Here is a 26,855-nt window from a genome sequence, read left to right on the forward strand (position 1 = left end):
ATCACAGAGCCCTCTAAGCCTTTCATCACAGCCTAGTGAATTTATCCATCAGGGAGGGCTAGGTTCAAGTTTCACATGCTTAGTGAATTCTTCTTGGATCCTCAGTCCCCAGTGAGCCCTTCCTCTCCCAAGCTACTATTAAATGAAGAGAGTGAATTTGTCTATTGCCTCAGTGGTTTCCAAACATTTACCTCCCCTAACCTCAACCCTGTTTTCAAAGGGAAAGCCTACTAGGAAAGCCAAACATGTAAAACACCAACTCTGGATGAAAATGGTACAAGCTCCAACTCTCTTCCCCAACCCCACAAGATGTTCACCCAGGCGGCTTTAAAACTACTGCTCTATTCTGCCAATGAATGTTGCCAGTTCCATTTTTTAGGTCATCTTCCCTGCTAGATTATTAACTCCCTGGGAGTACAGGCCCTGTGTTTCTGACCTAAATTCAACTAATATGTCAGCATTATAAACCAGGTACTGAGCCATTAAGGCCACAGTACTTTCATAATCTGGCCCTTAACACAGCTTATGAGGTAGGCATTTCCCCCTACATTTTACACATAAGGTTAAGTGGAGCTGGAAGAAAAGACCCAATTTAATCAGCAGTAGAGCTGCAACCCATACCTAGGTCCTCAGAGTCTAAATCCACCACATTTTCTATTCTACCAAGCAGCCTCTCAGTCTGTTTTGGACTATTCTTTTCCGGAGCTCCTGAGAGAGACCAGCTGGTGCCAGCACCAGAGAGGCTACTATTAGTAGTGATCATGAAGACAAATTCAGTTATGAATTAATAAACTCATAGGGCCCTGTGACAATACTTAGTGTTCTCACCATTCCATGGCTCTGGGCTGCTGGGCTACCCCTAACAACTGTTTTCTTTTCTTGTTCATCATTATCTCCAAAGCTAACCTGACAGGATGATGGCATCTTTCTACAAAATATACAATTAAAATAAACCCAAAACCAATAAACAAAAACTTTAATGTGCCCAGGAATAAGCAGCTATTTGCTTTGCTTCCCTTTCCTCCTTCTCGACTTCATCTATAATTATTCTTATACCATCATGAAGATTACCTTTCTCTCCTAGTTTACAGAAAAGAAAGGAGAAAAGGCAAATGGCTTATCAATAGACAACCAAGAATTAGTAAATGCCAGGGACCAGGTATACATTAGGATTTAAAGTTGCAGGGCCCAATCATTTGCAAGTGATAAAAATTCACTGCATAAAAAATAAACCAGCTGTATTAATAATGGAAAGGCATTTAAATAAGAGACTACAACCCAACTTTCAAATGTTTTATTTTTAGTGTTTTTAAACATTTTAATACAACAAAGATATAAAATAATATATATTAGTGAAATCTGGATTTAATTTAGAATCAAGATATTTACTTATATACAACACTGTGCTTCAAGGTATGGCTACCACAGGAACTTTCACATCTTCAAGTAATACTAGTATCTCTGCAGATTGGGTGACATTTAGGTAGCATTCTTAAAACAAAACATGCCCACTTTAGCCCAAGCTAATTTTGCTTCCCCCATTAAGTACCAGTTTCCACTCCCTTTGTTTCATATCAGAAATACTTCAACTGTCTTAACAATCCATAGATTCTTTGAATAAAAAATTATTAAAATTAAGCATTTTAAAGATGATATTACTAACTGGTAACACTGCTTGGCTAGTTCAGACAACCCAGTAGTTCAGATTGAAACAGACCTGAAATAACAACAAAATTAACATAGTATTCCTTCTCCATCCATATTAGGCACAAAGCTTCCTTATGCTTAAACATGGAGTACACTGAATAAAAGTCCTTTGGTCAATTTAGGGTAGAACATATTCTAAAAAACCAACTTTTTGGGGAGCTGGATTATAGATTTCACAGATGTTTTCATTGAACTTGATGCAAAATAACTGGCCATATTTTAGATACTTGAAATTGGTGGCATTTGCTGGGGGTGAGGGATAGGTGAGAGGGGAAACAAAACCTACTTCCATAGTAATTTCAGTCATTCAAAGCTACTCAAAGACAGAGAAAGAAAATACCCTCAACCTCTTTCCTTTCTCATTGCTCACCTGTAGCAGTCTGACTTTTGGTGTTATTAAGAATTTTCCTCTACAGCAGTGTGGGGTAATTCAGATTAAAACATTTTACAAATGCAAACTGTCTTAACTGCCAAAGTAAAGATGGCATTAAAGCTGACATGCTTTGTTGGCTCTGAAACTATCTGAATGAAACCAATACTGTTTAAGAAAGCCATGGGACTATTGTAAAAAAAAGAGTTTTCCTGTCTCAAATACCTGAATACCGTAAAGAACTGACAAATGACTATTACCATAATTACTTTTAGTAAGGGGTAACTTAAGTCTACAAGAAGACTATCAAAGAATTAAATTTATTAGATTAGAGAGTTTAAAAAAAGAATATGGTTAATGTTCTCAAACATTATGGAACAAGAATCCTTAAAAAAAAGTTTACTATGAAACTGATGATGAAATTGCTTTTTACTAATACCATCAAAGCAGGTTAGTGTTATGATTATGACTTTGAATATATAAATAACACATTCCAAACAGGCTTCCTTAGAACACATGGTTTCACATCAGCTATAAAAGGATGTGATGCCTCTGTCCTTATGATTTACAAAATTATAAGATTTTTAGAATTCTAAGTAACAAAACTCAGGCAGGTACAGGGTAGGGAAGAATGCCATGTGCAGTGTCAGAGTTACACTATCAGCAGGTCTCTAGCATGGGGTTCTTCCTGTGAACAGTCCACACTTATTTAACTGACTGGTTCCATGGCTAAGCTCATTGCTTTCTGATTTAAAGGGATACTAATAAATAGATCTAGCATACGGAAGTTGTATTTTTATTCTAGCAATTCTGGCCACAGAGAACTATGGAGAAAATAGGCATGTTGAGAATTCTGCAGCCAAAAAAGGTTTCTCCCAAATTATCTGGTGATAATAGCAAACTTGCCTTCTTCTAAACCTGATTAGAAACTTCAATTACCCTTCAGTAATGCTGCTCTTCATGGGATTAAAAAAAAAAAAAGAAAGGAAAAAAAGGAAAAAACAGGTAACGCTGCCCCTAGGAAGACAGAAATTGCATGGAGAACTTTCAATATAACCTCCAGTTTGCATCCCCAAACAAAAAACCTTGGTTCCTTCTATACTGAAATCTCAGTGTTCAATGATGTAAGCCTCTCACACGTTTCCAACTGTAGACAAGGTAAAAAATATGTAGATCTAAGGCATGTAGCTTCTCTACCTAGCCATATTCACACCCAAAATGTATATCCTACCTTCAATATGGTTTTAACAAGAAAAAAATACAAAGACAAAATCTGGAAATTTCTGGACAAAACAAAAAGCAACAAAACTATAGGTTTTGTATTAAAAAAAGAAATGGAAAAGAATTTTGTCTCAAAGTTTTCCAAGGAAGAGACCTGGAGATGATTAATATATGTAAACAATGCCCTCTAATAGTTATAACAATAAATTATAAATCTAGCTTACCTTTTCCTCAAAACAGATATGATAAATGTAAGTGTGGGAAGTTATTTTACAATCCTCATTGCAGTCTGCTATTAGGCACTCTCAGTATCAAGAGGTCTGCAAAGTTAGTTGCACACGAAGGAAAGAAGATTGATGTTAGGAAATTTACCACACGAAGATTGATGTTAGGAAATTTACCATTAAGTAGCTATTCAACATTCTTGACTTAATGTTGCCATGGATTTTTTTTCAAACATTTTCCCAAAAGCCAACGCCAGTCCCTCCCTAGCTAAATTCAGTCCTCTTCTGTCATCTGGAAAAAAATGGGAGTTACATATCTTTTGACCTCAAGGGTCAAAGACTCTAACTGCATAGGAAACATCCTTCACCCTTCATGATTATGCAATTTCCTTAGATGAAATGTTGGCATTTTCATCCCCAGCATGTAAAAGAATCAACAATTATTGAAGATGTTACCAGATTCTAAAGTATGAGATTTAAAAGCATAATAAAACTTAAATTGCCTTGTGCCATTTTCTCAAGTGAAAAATAAAAAATAATGTTCAGAGTACACCCAAATTGGGATCACTCAGCACTAGCTGCAACTTGTTTGCATTATATTTGTTTCCTGCCCAATCCATTCAGGCTCCTCTGTAGCTTATATGGGGTAGGAATATGACTCAAAGTGCAAAAATAAAATATTTCACCATTTAAGGAGCAGGTTTCTGCTAAGTGGCCTAATTTTAGACCTCAATATGCCAGCACCTTTTTAACTCCTTGTTTTAAAACAGAATGTAAAAGCTACACAGTTAATATTCCAAGTGGCTAAGCTCATCAGCTGGGGTTCAAAGTCTAATTCTAGAACCAACCTACTCTCAAAACTACTGTACAAAATCATTAAAAGTAAAGTGACAAATGTAATCACAGAGGTCAAATTACTTAAGGTACTAAATTTCTAGTGTTGTAAACAGCAACTAAGTTATATCACTCCTGACTGCCAAATTAAAACTAAATAGAAAGAATGTATGTACACAATTGTTTTAAAAATAAAAAACAACAAAACTTTTTCATATCCAAATATGTCTGAGATGGCTTAGTTCTGATGGCCAAGAATGAGAAATTTCAAAAACCAAAAAGTTACACAATGCCTGCAACCTGTTATAAACTTCTGAAAGAGAAAAATTTGCATGCATACCTCCCTACTTAAGGACACAGAACTTTAACATCTGATAAAACACTCCATTATTTTGCTCATTAAATAACACCATTAAAAAGCATAAAATTGGGCTGTCATCTGTCTAGCTAATAGTCATAGTACAAAGTTATTCCAGGTACTTTCATCACTAAAATCAAGCCGATTTTATTTTTATGGATGCAGCCATCTTCCCTTCATGCATACTTACTGATGATCATACTGAACCCTCAGAACAAAATAGGAACTGCACCTTTTGTTGATTTTGGTGAAAAATACCAGCACTATATTTGTACTCTGTCACCTTATGTATGGCCCCTTTCATTCTCTTCTTGTTTCAGGGATCCTGGTATATTCAGTATACTTTTCTTAAGGATGGTTCAGAAGGCAAAAATTAATTTGTTAGTAAAAAGGATCACTTTCCAGAGTTGCGTTTTTTAGAAAGACACAGAGATTAGTTCAAAGAACAAGTACTGCTCACTTGGTAGGGATTTTTCGTTTGAAGAAAATAAGGAGCTTAAAAAATTATTATTATTATTTCTTGACTAGAGTCCTACTGGAAATTTTTAAAAAAATCTTTCAACCAGCAAATTGCTTAAGTTGATTTGCTTAAGCTCAACAGGTAAAGGTAAGAGACTAACTTCAATCATAACATTAAGTCTGCCTAAAGAGAAGGGGCAGAAGACATCTACTTAAGCTTTCTGTTCAAACAGATACCTAAGGACTCTTAATTATTCTTTCTTGCTTGCTATAATCACAGCCTGGCTCAGGACAGGGAACTTTACTTTGTCAACATACAGGCCAAAAAGCAAGACATCCAGGAACAACCTAGGGGGAGAAAGCAAAGTTACTCACTTTCAACAACGACTGTATATTTAATCATGAACACATTACAAAGACAGTCTTCATCCAATTAGTCTTTTCATTATTGCTGGTTTTGAAAATGGCCAACAATATTCATTTGGGACTGTACCATTAACATTGCATTCAAAAAAAGAAAACATGGGAAACCAAATTCTTGCTCTCCTACTCTGCTGATATGCTCTGGTATTGGCTAGAGTATGGTAGTACAAAAAGAGTCTCGTTGTGATATAAAAGGCAATAAACACATCAATGGAATAATGTTCATGGGCAGCCAAAATGAAGAAGATTCCAAAGAGGTTGAGAACCCAGGATAAAGTGTGCAAGAAATTCCAGCTTCTTGGTGTATCTGGGAAAAGGACAGAAAGATCATTTTAAAACCACACTTCTTCCAGTGTTTCTCAGTCATATGCTTCTTCCATCAGCCTGTTTCTCCCATTCTTCACAGAATTTGATGCCCTTCCCACAGCCTCCTCTGCAGCTAGTCATTTGATATGCATAGAAGCACTAAAGATACTTACATTCAGTGACAAAGAAATTCAGCATAGTTAGGACGACTGTGTGGCCACTGAACATGTAATCTCCACAAGTGTGAACGCCAGTTAGGGTCATACCAAAGCCACTCCAAATGGCAAAGGCCCGGTGTAATTTCTCCCATACACTGCCATATACCTATAAGGAAAGCTAAGAATTAGTGCTTCAAATGCTTAGGGCAGCAGAGGCTCCTACCACTCCCATTGAAATTCAAAGGCTGAATGACTTAGAAATAAGATCTAAGCAAAAGCAACCAGACTCCCAGTCTAATTAATTCCAGACACCAAGAATGGGTGGTCAAAGCTTGGCTGTACTCAGAACTATTTTGGTAATTTAATGAAATCAATGCAATTCAAACTTCTCTACTTGGAGTTCCTTTATAATGAAAAGGTTACTACAACACAAAACTATTTCCAAGTTTTATACCCTATAATACAGTAGTATTTGCTTGGCTGTTCTTGTCAATAAGAAACAGGCTATGACAGCGACAATGGCTACCATTCAATATCCACTCTCCCTTCTTCACTGGTAATAGAATCTAAAATTTATTTGAAGAGGCAATGAACTGAACTAAAACATTGCATTTCCCACCCTCCCTTGCAGCTAGGTGTCGCTACGTGAGTAAGTTCTGTACAATAAGATGTAAGTGGAAGTGTAAAAGATTTCTGGGAATGCTACTTATAAATGAAAGAGACAACAGCTTGGAGGAAGTCTTTTCTACCTTTCCTTCTTCTAGCCTACAACTCAGACATGATAGCTAAAGCTCTAGCAGTCATCTTGGACCACAAAGTGGCTTTGAGGATGCAAGCCAAGTGTTAGGACAGGAGAGCAGAAAGACAGAAGAATCATGGATTTTTGATGGCTCCATAAATTTATCACACTTGACCTGGATGGAGTACCTACTTTCAGACTTATGAGAGAGAATAAATCATTGCTCGTTTATTAAACTATAGCCACCGCGAAGTTCCTGTTATTAGTAGCCAAACCTAATCCCAACTCCCACGCATAAACTTAAAAAAGCAATCCATTTTGAGGAAGAGTTTGAGCAATGGTCACTTTTTTTAAAAAGGCATTTAACACATAATAATATAAAAAACTGCTGCAATTTTATGTGCATTTACTACGTGCAGCATGCTGCTATATGCTTTTATGTCATCGCATTTAATTTCCACAAAAATCCTATGAACTGATTCAACTGTGCAGATGAGGAAACTGGCTTTAGAGAGGTCACACAGCTAGTAAGTAACGTAATAATAAAAGGTCACACAGCTAGTAAGTAACGTAATAAGGATGTGAACACAGGGCATCCAATTCCAAAGCCCTATGTCTTAAAGAACAAAAGAAACAATCTTATTAGAATCACTATTTCATTAGAAATCTCACCTGATTATACACTACCCAGGTTTTCCCTTTCTGCCTCAGTTGATGGTAGGGAGAGAAATTCATTATTAGAGAAAAGGAAAGGGAAGGTACTAAAATATACATGGTTTGGTTCTTTCCATGACCTCTAATGAGAATACGGTTAGAGATGCTACACTCGTGAAAGTAAAAAATCAGGCAGAGAAGAACAGAGATTGCTAGGAAAATGTCTCAGCCAAGGACAGGAAACAAGTGATGCCATGCAAAAGAAAGCAATAACTACACAACACTGTAAATCAACTATACTCCAGTAAAAATTAAAAAAAAAAATACTGTATCACAGAAAAAAGGAAAGCCCAATTACTCAAGTCTCCCCATCCTTTCCAAGCTTAAAATGTCCCAAATATCCTTTCAGAAAAATAAAAATTGAAACACAGCACAACAGAATGAATTTAGACACTTTGATGAGAAATTTGCTCTAAGTGTTTCTTTTCTTAAGGTGGTTCCATTGTCTAATTTCAAAAACAGGCATGTTCTTGGTTCTGTCTCCAAACCTACTACTTCTGGGAGTGAGATTTCAAGCAATTACTTTATTACAATGAAAATGCCCTACGGAGTTCACTGTAAGGGATTTGATTGCTAGTTAATATCACCTTAACTATCTAATTTTAATGACTGCTGCAAATACAGGTCAGTAAGTAGGTTATATTATAATTCAAAGCAATTAACAGTATTTAGGGCAGATTTGAATAAATATGTCCACATAAAACTAACTGATAATAAAAAACAGTCATTAGAGACAGAAAAAGGGCTGTCCATACTATAGTGGGATGGTATCTAATTTATTTATTTATTTTTTATAAATTTATTTTATTTATTATTTTTGGCGTGATGGGTCTTCGTTGCTGCACATGGGCTTCCTCTAGTTGCAGGGAGTGGGAGCTACTCTTTGTTGCGGTGCGCGGACTTCTCATTGCAGTGGCTTCTCTTGTTGCAGAGCACGGGCTTTAGGTGTGCAGGCTCAGTAGTTGTAGCACACGGGCTCAGTAGTTGTGGCGCACGGACTTAGTTGCTCTGCAGCATGTGGGATCTTCCCAGATCTTCCCAGATCAGGGCTCGAACCCGTGTCCCTTGCATTGGCAGGCGGGTTCTTAACCACTGCACCACCAGGGAAGTCCCTAATTTATTTTTGTAGCACATGTTGCAGCCCTACGCACATATATTTTCCTCTTTAGTGGCTGATCCACAATCAAATCCTCAGCTACAAGAAATCTCTTTTCATTATAATAAGCTTACGTATTTCTTCTTAAATCTCTTCTAATCAATTAGCATACTACAATAATTGGGGTTAACTGTTCTATCCCTCCTTCACACCATGCATAGAAATTCAATAGATTTGCTAACTAAAGAATGTCACTTGCCACCTGGTTCTACAAGAATTAAGTCATTAGCCACTGCAGTCGCTGACCTTCAACATACCCTGAAAAGACTTCAGGACACAGTCAGGAATAAGGCACTCTATGCTCTGTGAAAACTGACAGAAAAGGCCTTCAGGATAGTTAGATTTTTTCAGGAGAAAATTTTATGAACCCAATTTCTTGCATCTTCCCATACTTAGAAAAGCACTAAAATCATTAAGACATTTGTTCCTCACGACTAGCAGCAACCTTCTACCAAGATGTGTGGCTTGATTACACGTACACCTTCCCCAAGATCACATATATGCTAACCTTCCCCTTTACGTGTTCAGCGTAGTTCCTCAGAGCTAACTGAGAAGCTGTCTCCTGGGCTATAGTCCTCAGTAAGTCTCGAAATAAACTCACAGCTCTCACGTTGTGCATTTTTATTTCAGTCGACAGATTAAAGACTTAAATTTAAAATATAAGACCATAAAAGTCTCAGATATCATCTTTCATTAATCAGAATGGCAGTGACTCCAAAAATTGTGCTGGCATGGTGATGGGAAAACTGACATGCACATAGTGGTGATAGTAGTGAAAAACTAGTCTTTCCTAGTGAAAATGTGAGCAATATGTATCACAATTTTCAGTGTGTATGTTCTTTAATTTCCTAACTCCACTTCCAGGAATTTATCTTAAGACGATTAAACAAGTGAAAAACCATAAATGTACAAGGATGTTTATGACAGCATTGTTTATAAATAGTAAGATTTGAAAATAACTTAAATGTACATCATTTGGAGACTGGTAAATTGTACAATGGAATACTCTGCAGCTATTAAAAAGGATGAGGTATAGTTATACATATCTCTTCAGAAGAAAGTAAACATACTATTAAATGAAATATAAGCTAAAGTATAATGTTTGCAATATAATCCTATTTTCTGTTTAAAAAGTATCTATCTATATAAACTTGTATGAATATGTAAGCATGGTTAAAAATAGTCCATGTGGTATATACACAACTATTAACAGTATTATTTATGGGGTGGGGTGAAAGAAGTGGGAATTTTGTGAGATTTTACTTTTTAATTTATGTATTTCTATAAAATTTGAATTTTTACAGTAAGTTTATATAACTGTAACTAGAAAGAAGTACTTTCCCTTTTTGGAAAAGAAAAAAAGAAGAAACAAAAACAGCTTTTATCTTAAAAATAAAACATTTCCTTTACACTAAATCCTAAATGTCATTAACCGTTCCTCCTTTCTTACTAGTCAGTCTCCTTATACCTGGGGAAAGTTTGGTCACTCTGCAGCTCAGGACTGTATTTTTAGTTCCTGATCTCCTTTGGCTGCTTAATCTTCCCTTGCAGGTATTTCAGCTACTTATATTGCAGTAGAAAAACAGACACTTAATTTTGTTTTACACTTTACAAACAACATTAAAATAACAAAGGTGTTAATACATCATTTGAATATTTGGGAACACATAACTAAAGCATGGAGGCTTAGAAAAGTAGGCTAATAAATTCTCTTGTCCAAATTTAATGAGTCACAACAGCCAATTTTATATATAAAGCACAGGTGATCTTCAGGGTTTTTAAACATTTTACTTTTTACAGTAATTCATTACCCTGTTTTTTTTGTTCCCATCTGCATAATCTATCATCTCTCAATTTAACCAGAAGAGAAGGTATGTCTACAGTATACCAAAACAAGCAACAAAGTATAAAACAAAAACAAAAGTTAGCCATTATTTAAATATATCTCAGAAAGAGTAAAGTTTAGAGTAGTGGGTACTACATTTTAAATGGAATATGGTCCAATTGCAACACTTTTTAAAGAGTGATGAGGACAGTGAAGGGGCCAGAGTTACGTCATATGAGGAACTAAAGATGTTGAGGATGGTGAGAAAGGGAAAATGATAATAGAAAGTTACTTTTTTTCTATAGCTCTACAGCATTGAACTAGTTAGTATCAATGGATAGAAGTAACAGGAAGGTAGATTCTGGCTTAAGATTTTTACCAAATTATTTCTAGAGGTTCATTACAGATACTGAAAATGCTGAAAAGCACATTTAAATGTTAAAAGCAAAGCCTTAGCCTTAGTTCGTATATGGTGCCATCAACACACCAAGAATAAGAGGATAGAATGATAAAGAAGACAGTAGGCTACCTTTCCAGTGCACTGTAGGTGCTGTCCTGGCACGGAGAGGGAGGTCACAAACATGGTAAAGCAGCGAAGCAAGAATACAGTGCCCATCAGACTACAAAGCCTTCGCAGAAGTATTGACCTGTGAACAGTGACCAAAAAGGGAGAAAGATCAGAAGAAAACAAACCAAAATACCTCAGGCATCTAGTGTTTACTTAAAGGGAGAACAAGCAGGAAAACCATTAGATTCTTTGAAGAGGACAGAAATCTTAGAGACCATCTGAAGCACTGTCCAACAGGACGGTGGAAATGGACTATAACTGCACTGTCCAATAAGCTATATACATGTGGCTCTTGAGCATTTGAAATGTACAAGTGAGGAACTGAATTTTAATTTTATTTCATTTTCACTAAATTAAATTTAGCCACATGTGGCTAGCACCGGCCATGCTGGACAGTGCAGACCTAAGAGCATCATTTCACTGTTAAGAAAATATGGCTAAGAGAAAGTAAGAGTTATGCAAGAGACAAGTAAGATAGTACCTAGACTGACTCTTAGCTTAGTGTTAGTTTTATTACTCATATATTGTCATAACTTATTTAATGAGAAGTAAAGTTAAATATGTGATTCTAGGGAATTTTTTTGCTCATTAATGACACTGTAAATTGGTTGACAGTAATTATATAATAAACATTCTTTAATATCTCTTAAATTTAAGCTATAAAATACTGTTTTTTTTAATACTAAGTTTTACATTAAGTATATCTCTAACAATTTTTTTTAATGTCTTAAACCAAAACAGACTATATGATTCTTAAGTACAGAGACTTTACTTAAACATTTTTGAAATGCTCCTCCCACCCTCAAAAAAAAGTACTCAATACAAGGTTAGGTAAGTTTCAAACTTCAGTGTGTACACCTGGGATGGAGCTCAGGAATCTGCATTTTATTATTTTTTAATTTTTTTCACTTCAAATATACTTCTGTTTTATTTTCTTTCTCCTCTCCTCAAGGAACTCTAATTATCTATATGGTAAACCTTCAGGCTATCCCCTCAGTGTCCCCAAACATTTCATCTATTTTCTATCTTTAAAAAAATTTTTCTTCAAATTATCTTCTGATTCATTAATTCTCTCTTCTGCTGGATTCAACCTGATGTCATACTCATTACTGAATTCTCAATTTCAGGGATTTTAAAAAATGTGTTTACTTCTAGAGTTTCCATTTCATTCTCTGTTAAACTTATCTTGAACACAGTCAGCAGAGTTACTTTAAAATCTGTATCTGGTACCTCCATTTTCTGGATCCACAGTGGGTCTATTCCATTATTTATTGTTTCTCTTAAATTTTGATCATATTCTCTTACATACTTATGTACCCCTTTATTAGTTATTTACTTGAGTGCCAGATATTGTATATAAAAATTTTTAGAATTAAATTTAGGCCTATATTATCTTCCCAAAGAGAGATTTGATATCTCTTTTGGCAAGTGGTTATGGGCTTTAACAATCTGGGGTCACCTTAATGCAATTTTAGAAACTGAAATTATTTCAAGCTAGGTTTCAGTCCTTGCAGGGTTTCTTTCATTTCTGGTTCACTACCAGTTCTAGAGTGTAGCAGTGGTAATGTAAAAAAAGAAGAAAAGAAGGTAAGAAAGAGAAAAAGTAACACTGAATGGAAAGGGTCCCAAACTCAAAGCAGGAGGATTCTACCACTTCTCACCTTTCTTAATAGCCCTGCTCTCCAATATTTTGGGAAAACACAGGAGCCTAAATTAAATATACTTTCATCCAGAGAAGAATTAAATTCGTTTCTTCTGAGACCCAGTTAGCACTACTGACTTGAGAACACTCTAGCCCATTCCAAAATCCACAGCTTAATCTGGGAGTCTTGGTATCAGCCGTTCAACTTTGTTACATACCTAAGGCTTAGTCTCCTTATCTTAGCTCTGGCATCACAACCAGTGGAATGCTTTTTCAGAGATGCTTACTCATTCCTCTGATTGTACACCACAGATTATTTTTTCTGTGTTTTCTTTTTCATGTGTTTGTGTGTTTGGGGCTCTTGGAGATTTTCCTTTCTTCCTGCAAGTTCAGTGATGCAATCCTTTCTTAACACAGGATTTATGGTGAATCTTCTTACCATATGGTGGAAAGTCCAGAGCAAAAGTCTCTGCCTTCTTTTTTCCACGCCATCATTTTGTGAGCTTTTTGAGGAAGACAACATGGAATCTGAATTTTAACAAGAGCCCAGGTGATTCTAGAAAGTGCTACAAAGACCACACTTTGAGAAACACTTTGACTAATTCAACATCAAAACTTGCATTTAGCTGGTCACTGCTACGCTTTGCTAAACCTACCAAGGTTTCCTATATAAGGTAAACTCTTTCTTGTTCTGAAGAGTGGATAAATTCAAATCTACAGGGTCTTGTGAGGCAAAGTTAAACCAGAAAGCAGCAGTGATACATGTGGGGTTTTTTTTGGTTTTTTTGCAGTATGCGGGCCTCTCACTGTTGTGGCCTCTCCCGTTGTGGAGCACAGGCTCCGGACGCGCAGGCTCAGCAGCCATGGCTCACGGGCCCAGCCGCTCTGCAGCACGTGGGATCTTCCTGGACCAGGGCACGAACCCATGTCCCCTGCATTGGCAGGTGGACTCTCAACCACTGCGCCACCAGGGAAGCCCACATACATGTGTTTTTAAACCACCTCTCGTTTTAAGCAATCCACTTATAAATATTGTTGCAAAGTGAGAGAGAATGAAGTACAATATGGCCTAAAAGTGTGACGAGAATAGCAATCATCAATGCTTCTTTTCACCTTCAAAGCACTGAAATAACTGCTGCTTAGGACCTAAAGCTCATCACTGTAGTTTACCTCAACCATTCCCTGGTGAGGAGAAAGAATAAAAAATTCACGAAAGTGTCCCTATTCCTCTTCAGTGTCCAAAGACAATGGATAGCAGACCCACAACTTTATCAGATCTTTTTTTTCTTCACTATGCCTTTTTTTTTTTAGTTGAAGAATGGTTGATTTACAATATTGTGTTAGTTTCAGGTGTACAGCAAAGTGATACAGTTATATACATATTTATATATATATACACACATATATATTTCAGATTCTTTTCCAATATAGGTTATTATAAGATACTGAATATAGTTCCCTTCTATACAGTAAATCCTTGTTGTTTGTCTATTTTATATACAGTAGTATGTCTCTGTTAATCTCATACTCCTAATTTATCCCTCCCCCCTCTACTTCCCCTTTGGTAACCGTAAGTTTGTTTTCTATGTCTGTGAGTCTGCTTTTCTTTTGTAAATAAATTCATTTGTATTACTCTTTAGATTCCACACTATGCTTATTTTTTTACTTAAATAATTTCCCCTCATTAAAATAGGAAAGTAGCCTCCTCTTATGCTTCTCTCCTTTTTTTTAATGCAAAAAACTTCTTCCCTTTATATCTCTTGTGAAAGCACAAAAGAAGCACCTTCCCTATTCAGCAATTTTCTATACCATCTGAAGTAAACTACACTTGCTAGATGTGCACGGTGTGCAAAATGACCTCTTTTTTAATGCGCCTCCTCCAAGCAGAGAATAATTTCTTCCACCCAAACAACTGACCAAAGACTGTCCCTTGGAGGAGTTTCTAGCCTTCTATAGAAAGTGACATTTCCGATTTGTTTCCAAAGAAAGGCAAGGCTAGACTTAGATTGTCGTGGCTGAATATCGCCATCTCTAATCCTTCCCTGCAAAATACCTTCAGAATATTACTAAATATGTAGGTACTAACCTCAGGCTGACTCTTTTGTTGATCAAACCCAAACATTTTCCTATGTCAGTAATTATAATGTCACAATGACTAGAGAAGGAAAGTAACAAGGAAACAGCAAAGGAAGAAACAAGGTTTGATGACCTTTGCATAAGACAGTCAAAACACTTTCAGTCTTTTAATGGAATAAGACAGGTACCTGTGCTTGTGAAGAAGAAGAACCAGGAGCCAAATATAGCACAGAATCATGCCACATACTTCTGTCATGGCAAAGGCCCATGGAATTCTAGGAACGCTGGAACAGAAAAAAATTTAAATTTTGGACTGACAAGAAGTATATGTATGTAAACGGCGCCACCCTGTCCATAAGATACTCTGCTAATAATGACCTTAAAATTGTTTTCTTTAACTCTTTTTAAAAATTAATTAATTAATTAATTTTTGGCTGTGTTGGGTCTTCGTTGCTGCGCACGGGCTTTCTCTAGTTGCAGCGAGCGGGGGCTACTCTTTGTTACAGTGCGCGGGCTTCTCATTGCAGTGGCTTCTCTTGTTGCGGAGCACCGGCTCTAGGCACGCAGGCTTCAGTCGTTGTAGCACGCAGGCTCAGTAGTTGTGGCTCACGGGCTCTAGAGCGCAGGCTCAGTAGTTGTGGAGCACAGACTTAGTTGCTCCACGGCATGTGGGATCTTCCTGGACCAGGGATCGAACCCATGTTCCCTGCACTTTCAGGCAGATTCTTAACCACTGCGCCACCACGGAAGTCCCTGTTTTCTTTAACTTCTACCTCTTTTAGAAGATGATATCTGGAGAACCTGGGGAAAAAAACTGTTTCATTAAGTACCTCATTTACCAGGACCTCTTTGTTGTTTGTGATTCCCAGTCATGGTTCTCTGTAAAGAAATAACTTTTTTCTCCTTTCCCATAACATGGCAGACCTGTATACAGGACTGCCCCCAAAAGACAGGGGGGAAAAGGCTCACTTCTTAAATGGTGTGCTCATTTCAGGATCCAGACAGTCAGGGCTTGAACTCAACTACTCTTTTTTTTAGTATATTTTGTTTTCAAGCAAGTAAACAGAGTTTTAATTTTGTTTTACTCCTTTCTTTCTCTCTCTGCCCTTTGTTTTTTTGTTTTTTTTTTTCTTCTGTATGCAGGCCTCTCACTGTTGTGGCCTCTCCCGTTGCGGAGCACAGGCTCAGCGGCCATGGCTCACAGGCCCAGCCGCTCCACGGCATGTGGGATCTTCCCGGACCGGGGCACAAACCCGTGTCCCCTGCATCGGCAGGCAGACTCTCAACCACTGCACCACCAAGGAAGCCCCCTCCTTTGTTTTATATTTGTTTACTTCTATCTTTTCCACTGTTGTCTTTCCTCACCAAATCTACAGCTCCTGTGATTACCCACTAGTAAAAGACATGTCACATTCCCAATTAAAAAGAAAGAAAGAAGGGGGCAGGGAGAAGAAGATGAAGAAAAAGAAGGAAGAAGAAGGAAGGAAAAGGAGAAAAGGAGGAGGAGGAAGAAAAGAAGGAGGAGAGTGGTGGAAGGGAGGAGACGGAAATGAATTAGTCCAAATAGGTCATCTCTGGGTGGTAAGATTATTGATAGTTTTATTTTTATTCTTTGTAAATTTACACTAAAAATTTTTATACAATGGCATGTTCATTTTATAACTAAGGAAATAAAGGTATTTTTAAAAAGAAGACATGAAGTCTGAAAGGTATTAACAGTCTACTCCAAACCTTATTCAGAGTAACTGAAGAGAGTCAATCGTCTTCATTCAGGGACTCATCTTTTACCTATTACCTCAGAAAATAAAGACTCCTCTTGTGAATTTTTAATCTATTGCTGCCTTATTTATCTGGCATTATGGGGGAAAGGGTTATTTCACATAATAGAAATTTTCAGATAAAAGATCCCTTTCAATGACTTCTAAAAATTTAAACTTTTTAAATGAACATTAAAAAAACCTATATATGTATGTGTACGTGTGCATATGTATATATTTTAAATAGTTTTACAGTGTTTATGGTAAAAGTAAGTTTTCTGCCCCACCCCCAGCCTAAACCTAATTCTTGCTCTCCAGAGGCAGTCACTTTCATTCTTCTGTTTTATTTGACGTTATATCTTCTAGTCACACACACAAAAACACATTCATACACATAAACACACTCTCTCTTTCTCTCCCATGCTCTCAATATTATTTCATAATTTTGTTTAAAATAATTTTTGGCTTTTACTTGATGGAAATGTTTAAGTATAGTTCATAGCTAAGACAATGAAACGTAAGATTAAATCCCTTTCTCGTACAACTTCTTACAATTCTCCAGAGCTAATAAAAAAAGTTTGTTCTGTTTCTTGTGTGCCAATTCATCTTCTTGTGTGCCAATTCATCTTCAGACTATTCTATCAATTTCAATGTTTCCTTTGGAGAAATCTCTCCTAGAGCTCCTTCTTTAGAAAGGCTGCATTTTCTAGTCCCTCTTGCATGGCTATTTCTTGGAATAAAACTTAACCCTCATCTTGGGAATTTCTCTTTTCTATATTGGATCCTCTGTTTCCTGAATCCCATGTCCTCCTCTTTCTCAGTTTACTCCTTAGTTTTGATGTAGTGTATCCCTGAATTATTTTCTCAGAGGAGGGATGGACGATAAACTTGGTTTTTTATGTCAGATTTACTGAGGTTTAATTTACAAACAGAAAAATTCACCATTTTTAGCTATACAGTTCAAAGAGTTTTGACAAACACATTCAGTCACGTAATCACCACCGCAATAAAGACAACATTTTCATCACTCCAAAAAGTTCCCTTGTGTCCCTTTGTAGTCAATTCCCTTCCTCACTTCCAGCTGTGGGGCTACCACTGATCTGATTTCTGATTCCTATAGGAATATATATATATATGCAATCACACAGTATTTGTCCAAATACCTTTTGTATCTGGCTATTTTCACTCAGCATAATATGTTTCAGATGCATCCAAGTTATTGCATGTACAATTAATTCTTTATCTATTCTTTGTCTACAATTTCCGTATCCATTCACAGGTTGATGCGTATTCTGGGCTATTTCCAGGTTTGGGTGATTATGAATAAAGACCACATACAGGTCTTTGCATGGACGTATGTTTTCATTTTTCTTGGGTAAATACCTAGGAATGAAACAACTGTTGAGTCCTATTGTTAAGTTTATGTTTAACTTAAGAAACTATCAAACTGTTTTCAAAGCAGTTGTACCATTTTGCATTTCTACCAGCATAGTATGAGAGCATCAGTTGCTCTGAATCCTCGTCAGGCCTTGTCATTAGCAATTTTTTTCATTTTAGCAATTCTAGTAGCTGTGGGGTTGGAGAGTAAATTTTTTTGAGACTTGCAAATTTTAAAATACCCTTGGGTCTAGCCTTATGTCTATTTGGTAGTTTGCCTAGGCAGAACATTTTAGGTTAGACATTATTTTGTCTCAGAATGTTAGAGGCATTTATTCCATTGTCATCTCACTTCCACGGTTGCTAAGAAGTGTGATGCTGTTTGGATTTCCAATCTTTGTGTGTGTTATTTGTTTTGTCTCTTAAGAAGCTTTTAGGATCTTCTGTCTATACCTAGTGTTCTGAAATTTTTCATTTCTTGTACTGGGTGCTCTTTCAATCTAGGAAGTCACATTCTTTGACTCTGAGAAATTTCCTTTTATTATAGCTTAGATAATATCTTCCTCTTCATTTTCTCTATGTGCTTCCTAAAACCCCTATTTTTTCCACTGCTGGGACAATTGGATTCATCTTACTTTTTCTCCTCTACTTCTGATCTCTGCTCTACATGCTGGGCAATTTCATCAAATCCATGTTCCAATTATCCTAATGGATTTTTTTTAAAAATTTATTTTTGGCCGTGTTGGGTCTTCGTTTCTGTGCGAGGGCTTTCTCTAGTTGCGGTGAATGGGGGCCACTCCTCATCGTGGTGCGTGGGCCTCTCACTATCGCGGCCTCTCGTTGCGGGGCACAGGTTCCAGATGCGCAGGCTCAGTAACTGTGGCTCACAGGCCCAGTTGCTTGGCGGCATGTGGGATCTTCCCAGACCAGGGCTCGAACCCGTGTCCCCTGCATTGGCAGGCAGACTCTCAACCACTGCGCCTCCAGGGAAGCCCATCCTGCTGGATTTTAAATTTCTACTTTCATTTCTTATTTTTCAAAAGTTTTCTCTGAATTTTCCTTTTTCATAGTCTACTGTTACTGTCTCATAGAATGCAATATCTCTTATCTGTGAGTATATGAATGGTTATTTTTTTTTGAAGTGTTCTTCTGCTCCCTATTTTGTGTTTCCCAGTTTGCTTTTTTTCTATTTGCATTGATCTGTTTTCCTCAAATGTCTGGTGATTCTTGACTGACCGTTCATATTTGACAGGGAAGTACTAAAAAAAAAATAATAATGTGATGCTCTGTGTGCATGGACTGAGGTTGTGAAGTATGGGTTTCACTGGGATAGAACAGAGGTCTAGTTGATGAGATAGGGATATCTCTCCTACCACATTATCTATAGTCCTTTTCTCTTGTGCAAGTTTTCCAAGGAGAGGAATCTGTTCTCCTGCTTGGAAGACTGGGGCTGGGAAGTTAAGTCTGGTTACTTAAGGAAGGGAGCTGGAAGTCTCTGTGATCTAGATTTACAGTTAACCAAGTTAATTACATTAAATCAGTTAATTTACAGTTAATCACAGAAAATACAACGAAAACAGGCCCCTTTGTTCTCATCTGGGCATGGTGTCCCCGAGTCCAGAGTCCCTCACATTCAACTACTCTGGAGAACAAACCACCTGTCTTCTGTTGCAGTAGAACAGGTCTTAAATTGATTTTCAACCAGTTCTCCCATATTTAGCTCCTATCTATACCCAGTCTTGAGAGATGTTTGATGCCTCCTGTTTTGAGAGTTTTTCTGGAGTACTGCAGTACAAATAAACTCACCTCTTGGGCACCACTAGTCCCCACTCCCAACCTCACAAGAGACACTTAGCTTTCTACTTTCCAAATTTTCAGTATTATCACTGCTTCTGCCTTCATGGGATTATTGGGGGCCCCCACCCCCACTTTTTCTTGTTTCTTTTTTAGTGAAGTGTTGTAAGGAAATTGTCAAATGTGTTTTCAATATCTCGTATTTATTCTGATGCAATGCTTTCTAAAATGCATTATACATGTTATGCCTTTTTTTTCTGGATAGAATTTAATTTTCTTTCATAATTCAGTCATCACTGTGAACACTGATTATTACACTGGACATGGTAATGACCTCAGAGACTACTGAGAAATGAAAGGCATTGAAGCCCCAGATTAATGTGGTTTTTCCATTATTTATGTGTGCTTTTTACAGTGCTTCTGTTTTCTCTATTAGCTATCTTTCCTCACATATAAGTGGGCCTGCCTCTAGAAGCATCTCTATCTCCTAATTTTTTGTTTATGATCTGCTGAAGCTCTTGGAATTGTGTCAAGTAAGCTTCAGAAGCAGACTCTGAAACAAAGATCACTGTGAAAGTTATTAGAAATGTTCCCAAGGGAAAATATAGGGTAGTAGGGAAATGAGATCAGGAAGGCAAGGAAGCAAGGCAAGAGTGAGACATCAAGCAAAGCCCTGTGGTAAACTCAGGCAAGGGTAACTTTGGCTCAATCCTGCAAGGGATCTGGGAGACAGTGTACGTCCAACCTAAAAGTTGTCCTAATTAGGGCAAAGAGAAATGAAATATTTATACCCCACCTCATCAGTTATTGGTTAAGGGCTGCAGCTGAAGGGATGTAAATTTCCAAGTATGTTTGGCTCTCTTTTTAAGCAGGTAAAGTGTATTCCAGCAGCCCAAGAGCAGTTCTCCAACAAAGACATACAATTGCTGGATGCTGGAAGTATAAGTGTGCAAGAAAATGGAAAAGAGATCTGAGGGGATATAGGAGGAATGCTGACAGCACCTGCTACCATTCTCCTGTGAATAAAGTTTACATAAGAGCATGGGGCTTTGTAGCTGGTGGAACTGTAGACTCGTTAGGCAAAATTTGGTTTCAAACCCCCACTGCAAATTGAAAACATATGTCTATACAAAACTTTGTATATGAATGTTCATAGCAGCATTATTAATAGTAGCCAAAAAGTGGACACAACTCAAACCTTCATCAACTAATGAATGGATAAGCTAAATGTAGTACGTCCAAACAATGAAATAATATTCTGTAATAAAAAGGAATGAAGTACTGATACATGCTACTTATATGGATGAATCTTAAAAGCATTATGCTAAATGAAAGAAGCCAGACACAAAATAAGGTCTCATGTTGTAATGGCCATTTATATGAAATGTCCAGAATAGACAAATCCATAGAAATAGAAACAGAAAGTAGATTGTGGTTGCCAGGGTCTCGAGGGAGGAGGGAAATGGGGTGTGACTGATAATGGATATGAGTCTATTTGGGGTGTTGAAAACGTTCTGGAATTAGTGGTGATGGTTGCACACCTTTGTAAATATACTAAAAACCACTGAATTGTACACTTTAAAATAAAATCCTCACGATCAATCATTTCCCTCTTTTTTCCCATTATGCCTTTCATAGTCATCTATAGAACCTTAGCATCCATTCTCTGATTTCTTGAGATTTTAGGTTTTGGTTCACTGTCACTCTCCAAAACTTCTCCTGTTGTGGTACATATCCTTCTCACTCCTCTTTTTACTTCTCCTCCTATGACCTTGTCTTTTACTCTACTTCAGCGACCCACCATCCACGGTTATAAACTGGATCTTGTCATTATCAAGATTTTTCTTCATAATCTCAACGCCAAGAATTCTATACTAACCAACACCTCTTGTCTTTCCATCTTATTCCTTCTAGTACTCCAACTTCAATAATTCTGAGACCCCAAATCCATAGATCTTATAACACTTTCACAGTCCTTCACCTACCTCATATCCCCCTGTCCCGCCTTATCTACCTATGTCCACAGTTAGTCATTATAATCACTCCCTTTCCTCTTTTTCCTTCATTGCATTGCCTAGCAAAACTTAAAGCCCACTTAAATCCAATTATCTACATATTCTATACCTGTATCTGTGCAGTTGAGTGAGGCTGGTAAAAACACACAATATCAACATGACTATTAACCTCAAGGAGGTCTTTAGTGCTGCTACTACATCACACAAGCCTATTCACTCTCATAGATGACTATTTTACACTTCATCCTTTCTCCTCAAACCTCCGACCTTCTCTCTCTTCTAAATCCCTGTTTTCAGAGGAAATAAAAACAATCATCAGAGGACTTCCTCATGCTTTACATCACATCTAGCAACCTTATATCTGTTCCCATATTTTCTGTCTTACCCTCTGTTATGAATTAATAGACCCTGTGCCTAAGACCAGCCTCTCCCACCCACTAGATCCTACCCCTTTTCATCTACTCAAGGATATTTTTCCATCAATTATACCCTCTCTTTCCTCTAACAGTATCTCCTTCCCTCTAAATTGGGTCATTCCTACCATCAGTACAACAATCATGCTATATAATATAGCCCATCCAAAACAAAACCCTGGAGACTCCATATCTTTTCCTCCTTTCTTCAATACAACTCCATTTCTCTGTTGCCCTTATAGAAAAACTTTTAAGGGCTTGTAAGACTTGATTGTTTCCAATTTCTCTCTTCCCATTCTCTTCCCCTCTCTCATTGCTTTACCCAATTTTTTTACTTTGAAAAATTCTGATCATAACAAAAGAAAAGCTGAAAGATAAACACTTTATATTCTTCACTTAAATCTATCAATTGTTTACAATAATTAACATTTTCCCATATTTGCTTTACTTCCCTCTTTCTATACAAACCTAAATACACATACACACTCTTGGAGGAGACTAAACCCTTCCCAAAATAAGTTGCAGACATTATGACACTTCTCCTCTAAATACTTCAACATGTATCTCCTAAGAACAAGGATACCCTCTTCATAACCCAATACACTATTACACCCAGGAAATTGTAACACCGATTTAGTGTTAAACTGTATCATTTAATATGCCATCCATATTCAAATTTTCCTAACTGTCCCTAAAATGTCCTTTATAGCAGTATTTTTTTTTTCTTGATTGAGGATTCAATTAAAGTTCATGTACTGAGCCTGGTTATGGCTCTTCAACTTCCCTTATAATTCCCTTGAAGAACTTCCCCTCTCAGTCAACCATTTTTTGTTTGTTTTGTTTATCACTATGGGTTCATAGATTCTTTTTCTTACTCAGTATATTATAATCCATTACCATCATTATGCTTTTTTTAAAAAATTTATTTATTTTTGGCTGTGTTGGGTCTTCGTTTCTGTGCGAGGGCTTTCTCTAGTTGTGGCAAGCAGGGGCCACTCTTCATCGCGGTGCGTGGGCCTCTCAATATCACGGCCTCTCTTGTTGCGGAGCACAGGCTCCAGACGCGCAGGCTCAGTAGTTGTGGCTCACGGGCCTAGTTGCTCCGCGGCATGTAGGATTTTCCCAGACCAGGGCTTGAAACCGTGTCCCCTGCATTAGCAGGCAGATTCTCAACCACTGAGCCACCAGGGAAGCCCTTATTATGCTTTTTGATGTTCCAATTGTCCTAATTTGATCAATGAGAGCCCCTTAAAACCAGTTCATATGTTCTTTTGATAGGTTTCTACTTCCTTGCTTTATGGCACAAAATCTATTTCAGGCTAATTTTATGCTTACCATGCCCCAGACTTGTTTCCTCTGCCTAGAGTACTCTTTCATCAGATATCCACATGCTATCCTTTCCTTTCTCTAAGGAGCCCTGGTCTGTTCCTTTAGTACAGATTGGTATTTAGAAACCATGATCTGGATGCTCATGGTGCTTCACAGCTACTGAGTTTTTCCTACAAACCATTTCACATCAGTTCATAGAAATCTTCCTCATTCTTTTCTACGATTAAATAGTACTCTATTGTGTAGGTGTACCACAGTGTATTCAACCAGTTTTCCATGGATAAGCATTTAGATTATTTCCAATATTTATAATTATTACAATTAATGCCGCAATGAATAACTCGGTCCATATGCTGTTTCATATTTGTGGAGATACACCTTTAGGTAAATTCCAGTCTCACATTCTCTCTTGAACCCATTATAATCAGGCTTTTGCCCTTATTAACTCTTGTCAAAGTCAACGGTCAATTATCCTCATCTTACTTGACCCCTCAGCAGCATTTGACACAGCTAATTATAATTTATTCCTGTCTTCTTAAAAATTTTTTTAACTTGGCTTCCATAATACTCTCTCACTCTCTCTGCCCTGACTTCCTCAGTCGTCTTCTTTACTAGTTTTGCCTTACTTTTCTGACCTCTAAACATTATACCTGTTCCTGGGCTCAATCTTCAATATTCTTTTCCCTTCTAAACTCACTTCCTAGTAGACATTATCTAATATCATGGTTTTATCTACACTTGTAACTCCCAAATTTCAGCCAAGATCTCTCTGAACACTAACTCATCTTTCCATCTCTGACTTGACTTCTGATTTGGTGTAAAAGATACTTCAAACTTGACATGTGTAAAACCAAACCCTTACTTTTCTCTTCAAGTCAGGTCTTTCCACAGTCTTCCCACCTCTATAAAGGGCAACTCTATCCTTCCAGATGATCAAGTCAAAAATGTTGGAATAGGGCTTCCCTGGTGGTGCAGTGGTTGAGAATCTGCCTGCTAATGCAGGGGACACGGGTTCGAGCCCTGGTCTGGGAAGATCCCACATGCCGCGGAGCAACTAGGCCCGTGAGCCACAACTACTGAGCCTGCACGTCTGGAGCCTGTGCTCCACGACAAGAGAGGCCGTGATAGTGAGAGGCCCACACACCGCGATGAAGAGTGGCCCCCACTTGCCACAACTAGAGAAAGCCCTCACACAGAAACAAAGACCCAACACAACCCAGAATAAATAAATTAATTAAAAAAAAAAATCTTGAAATAATCCTTGAATTCTCTTTCTCTTACACCTTACATGCAAATCCATAAGCAAATCTTGTTGCCTGTATGTACATACATACATACACACATATATATACATATATGTATATCTACACACACACACGTATGTACCACTACTCTTCTCATCCAATCCACCCCATCTTTGCCTAGACAAATTCAATAATTTAACTAACCTCTACTTTCCCATCCCCACCACTGAGCTATTCTATTAATAACAATTAGACTGACCTTTTAAAATGGAAGTTAGATCGCTCTACTCTTCTCCTAAATGCTTTCCAATGGCTTCCCTTTTCACTTAGAATGAAAGCTAAAGTCCTTACAATTGTCTACAAGTACCTACAAAATCTGGACTCCTGTCTCCTCTCAGATCTCACCTCCAACTGTTCTCTCCATCTCTCTCTTGCTGTTCCTTAAACATGCTAAGCCTACTACCAATTCAGGATTCCTGCACCTTGCTGTTTCCTCTGCCTAGAGTACTCTTTCATCAGATATCCACACGCTGTCTTCCTTACTTCCTTAGGGTCTTCTGCTGGAAAAATTGTGTACGATAGAACAGGGAAGGAGATATAGGAATCTAACAGCTTCTTAAACAGCTTTCTTATTTTAGCACCACCCTTTCACCCACAGTATCCAGAGCTTTGAGAAATCTTCAAGATAGTTTGGGTTGGTTCTCAGTTTTCCCAACTGCTGCTTTAGAATTAGGTTACTTTAGCTCTGCTAGTTGCCACTCACCCATCTGCTTTTCCTTTTTTTTTTTTTAATATTCATTTATTTATTTGGCTGTGCCGGGTCTTAGTTGCAGCATGCGGGATCTTTTTTTTGTAGCATATGGGATCTAGTTCCCTGACCAGGGATGGAACCCAGGCCCCCTGCATTGCAGTGCGGAGCATTAACCACTGGACCACCAGGGAAGTCCCTCACCCATCTGCTTTCAAACTCCCAAAAATGTATGGCTGTTTTCTCCTCTCTTATCTACCCTTTCCTTGTAAGTTTACAACTTAAGACCAACAAACAAACACAACTTCTTTACTATACTTTTAGTCAGGGCTCGAGAGAGAATAAAATGTTATATATATGTCATCCTGCCATCTTAACATGGACATTTTAATTCATTTCATTTTAAAAAAAACCCATATACTATAAGGCACTTTCAGAAGAGTACAACGTTTTGTTTTTATTTTTTAAACATCTTTACTGGAGTATAATTGCTTTACAATGGTGTCTTAGTTTCTGCTGTATAACAAAATGAATCAGTTATACACATACATATGTTTCCATATCTCTTCCCTCTTGCGTCTCCCTCCCTCCCATCCTCCCTATCCCACCCCTCTAGGCTGTCACAAACCACCTAGCTGATCTCCCTGTGCTATGCGGCTACTTCCCACTAGCTATCTATTTTACGTTTGGTAGTGTATATATGTCCATGCCACTCTCTCACTTTGTCACAGCTTACCTTTCCCCCTCTCCATATCCTCAAGTCCATGCTCTAGTAGGTCTGTGTCTTTATTCCCATCTTACCCCTAGGTTCTTCATGACCTTTTTTTTTTCTTCTTAGATTCCATATATACGTGTTAGCATACGGTATTTGTTTTTCTCTTTCTGACTTACTTCACTCTGTATGACAGACTCTAGGTCCATCCACCTCACTACAAATAACTCAATTTCGTTTCTTTTTATGGGTGAGTAATATTCCATTGTATATACGTGCCACATCTCCTTTATCCATTCATCTGTTGATGGGCACTTAGGTTGCTTCCATGTCGTGGCTATTGGAAATAGAGCTGCAATGAACATTCTGGTACATGACTCTTTTTGAATTATGGTTTTCTCAGGGTATATGCCCAGTAGTGGGATTGCTGGGTCGTATGGTAGTTCCATTTGTAGTTTTTTAAGGAACCTCCATACTGTTCTCCATAGTGGTTGTATCAATTTACATTCCCACCAACAGTGCAAGAGGGTTCCCTTTTCTCCACACCCTCTCCAGCATTTATTGTTTCTAGATTTTTTGATAATGGCCATTCTGACCGGTGTGAGATGATATCTCATTGTAGTTTTGATTTGCATTTCTCTAATGATTAATGATGTTGAGCATTCTTTCATGTGTTTGTTGGCAAT

General features: G+C 37.5%; 1 protein-coding gene across 4 annotated transcripts in view; it reads right to left on the reverse strand.

The window, feature by feature from the left end:
• SAMD8 (sterile alpha motif domain containing 8) overlaps positions 1 to 26,855 on the reverse strand; it is an 84,565-nt gene that overhangs the window by 38,066 nt on the left and 19,644 nt on the right. Inside the window, exons 3-6 of one of the 4 annotated variants that reach the window (XR_003002662.1) lie at positions 14,969 to 15,064; positions 11,024 to 11,141; positions 6,076 to 6,226; positions 3,523 to 5,903 (exon numbers count right to left, since the gene is read on the reverse strand). Coding sequence is in view for 3 of the 4 variants with exons in the window: in XM_024740759.1 (XP_024596527.1) it covers positions 5,599 to 5,903; positions 6,076 to 6,226; positions 11,024 to 11,141; positions 14,969 to 15,064 (670 nt within the window). In the remaining variant the exon portion in view is untranslated. Of the gene's footprint in view, positions 1 to 1,279; positions 5,904 to 6,061; positions 6,227 to 11,023; positions 11,142 to 14,968; positions 15,065 to 26,855 lie in introns of those variants that run through there. The other 3 variants (XM_024740759.1, XM_024740769.1, XM_024740751.1) reach the window with 3 other exon arrangements.

Source organism: Neophocaena asiaeorientalis, unplaced genomic scaffold, assembly GCF_003031525.2.
Source record: "Neophocaena asiaeorientalis asiaeorientalis breed wild unplaced genomic scaffold, Neophocaena_asiaeorientalis_V1.1 scaffold484, whole genome shotgun sequence".
NCBI classification, from domain to species: domain Eukaryota; kingdom Metazoa; phylum Chordata; class Mammalia; order Artiodactyla; family Phocoenidae; genus Neophocaena; species Neophocaena asiaeorientalis.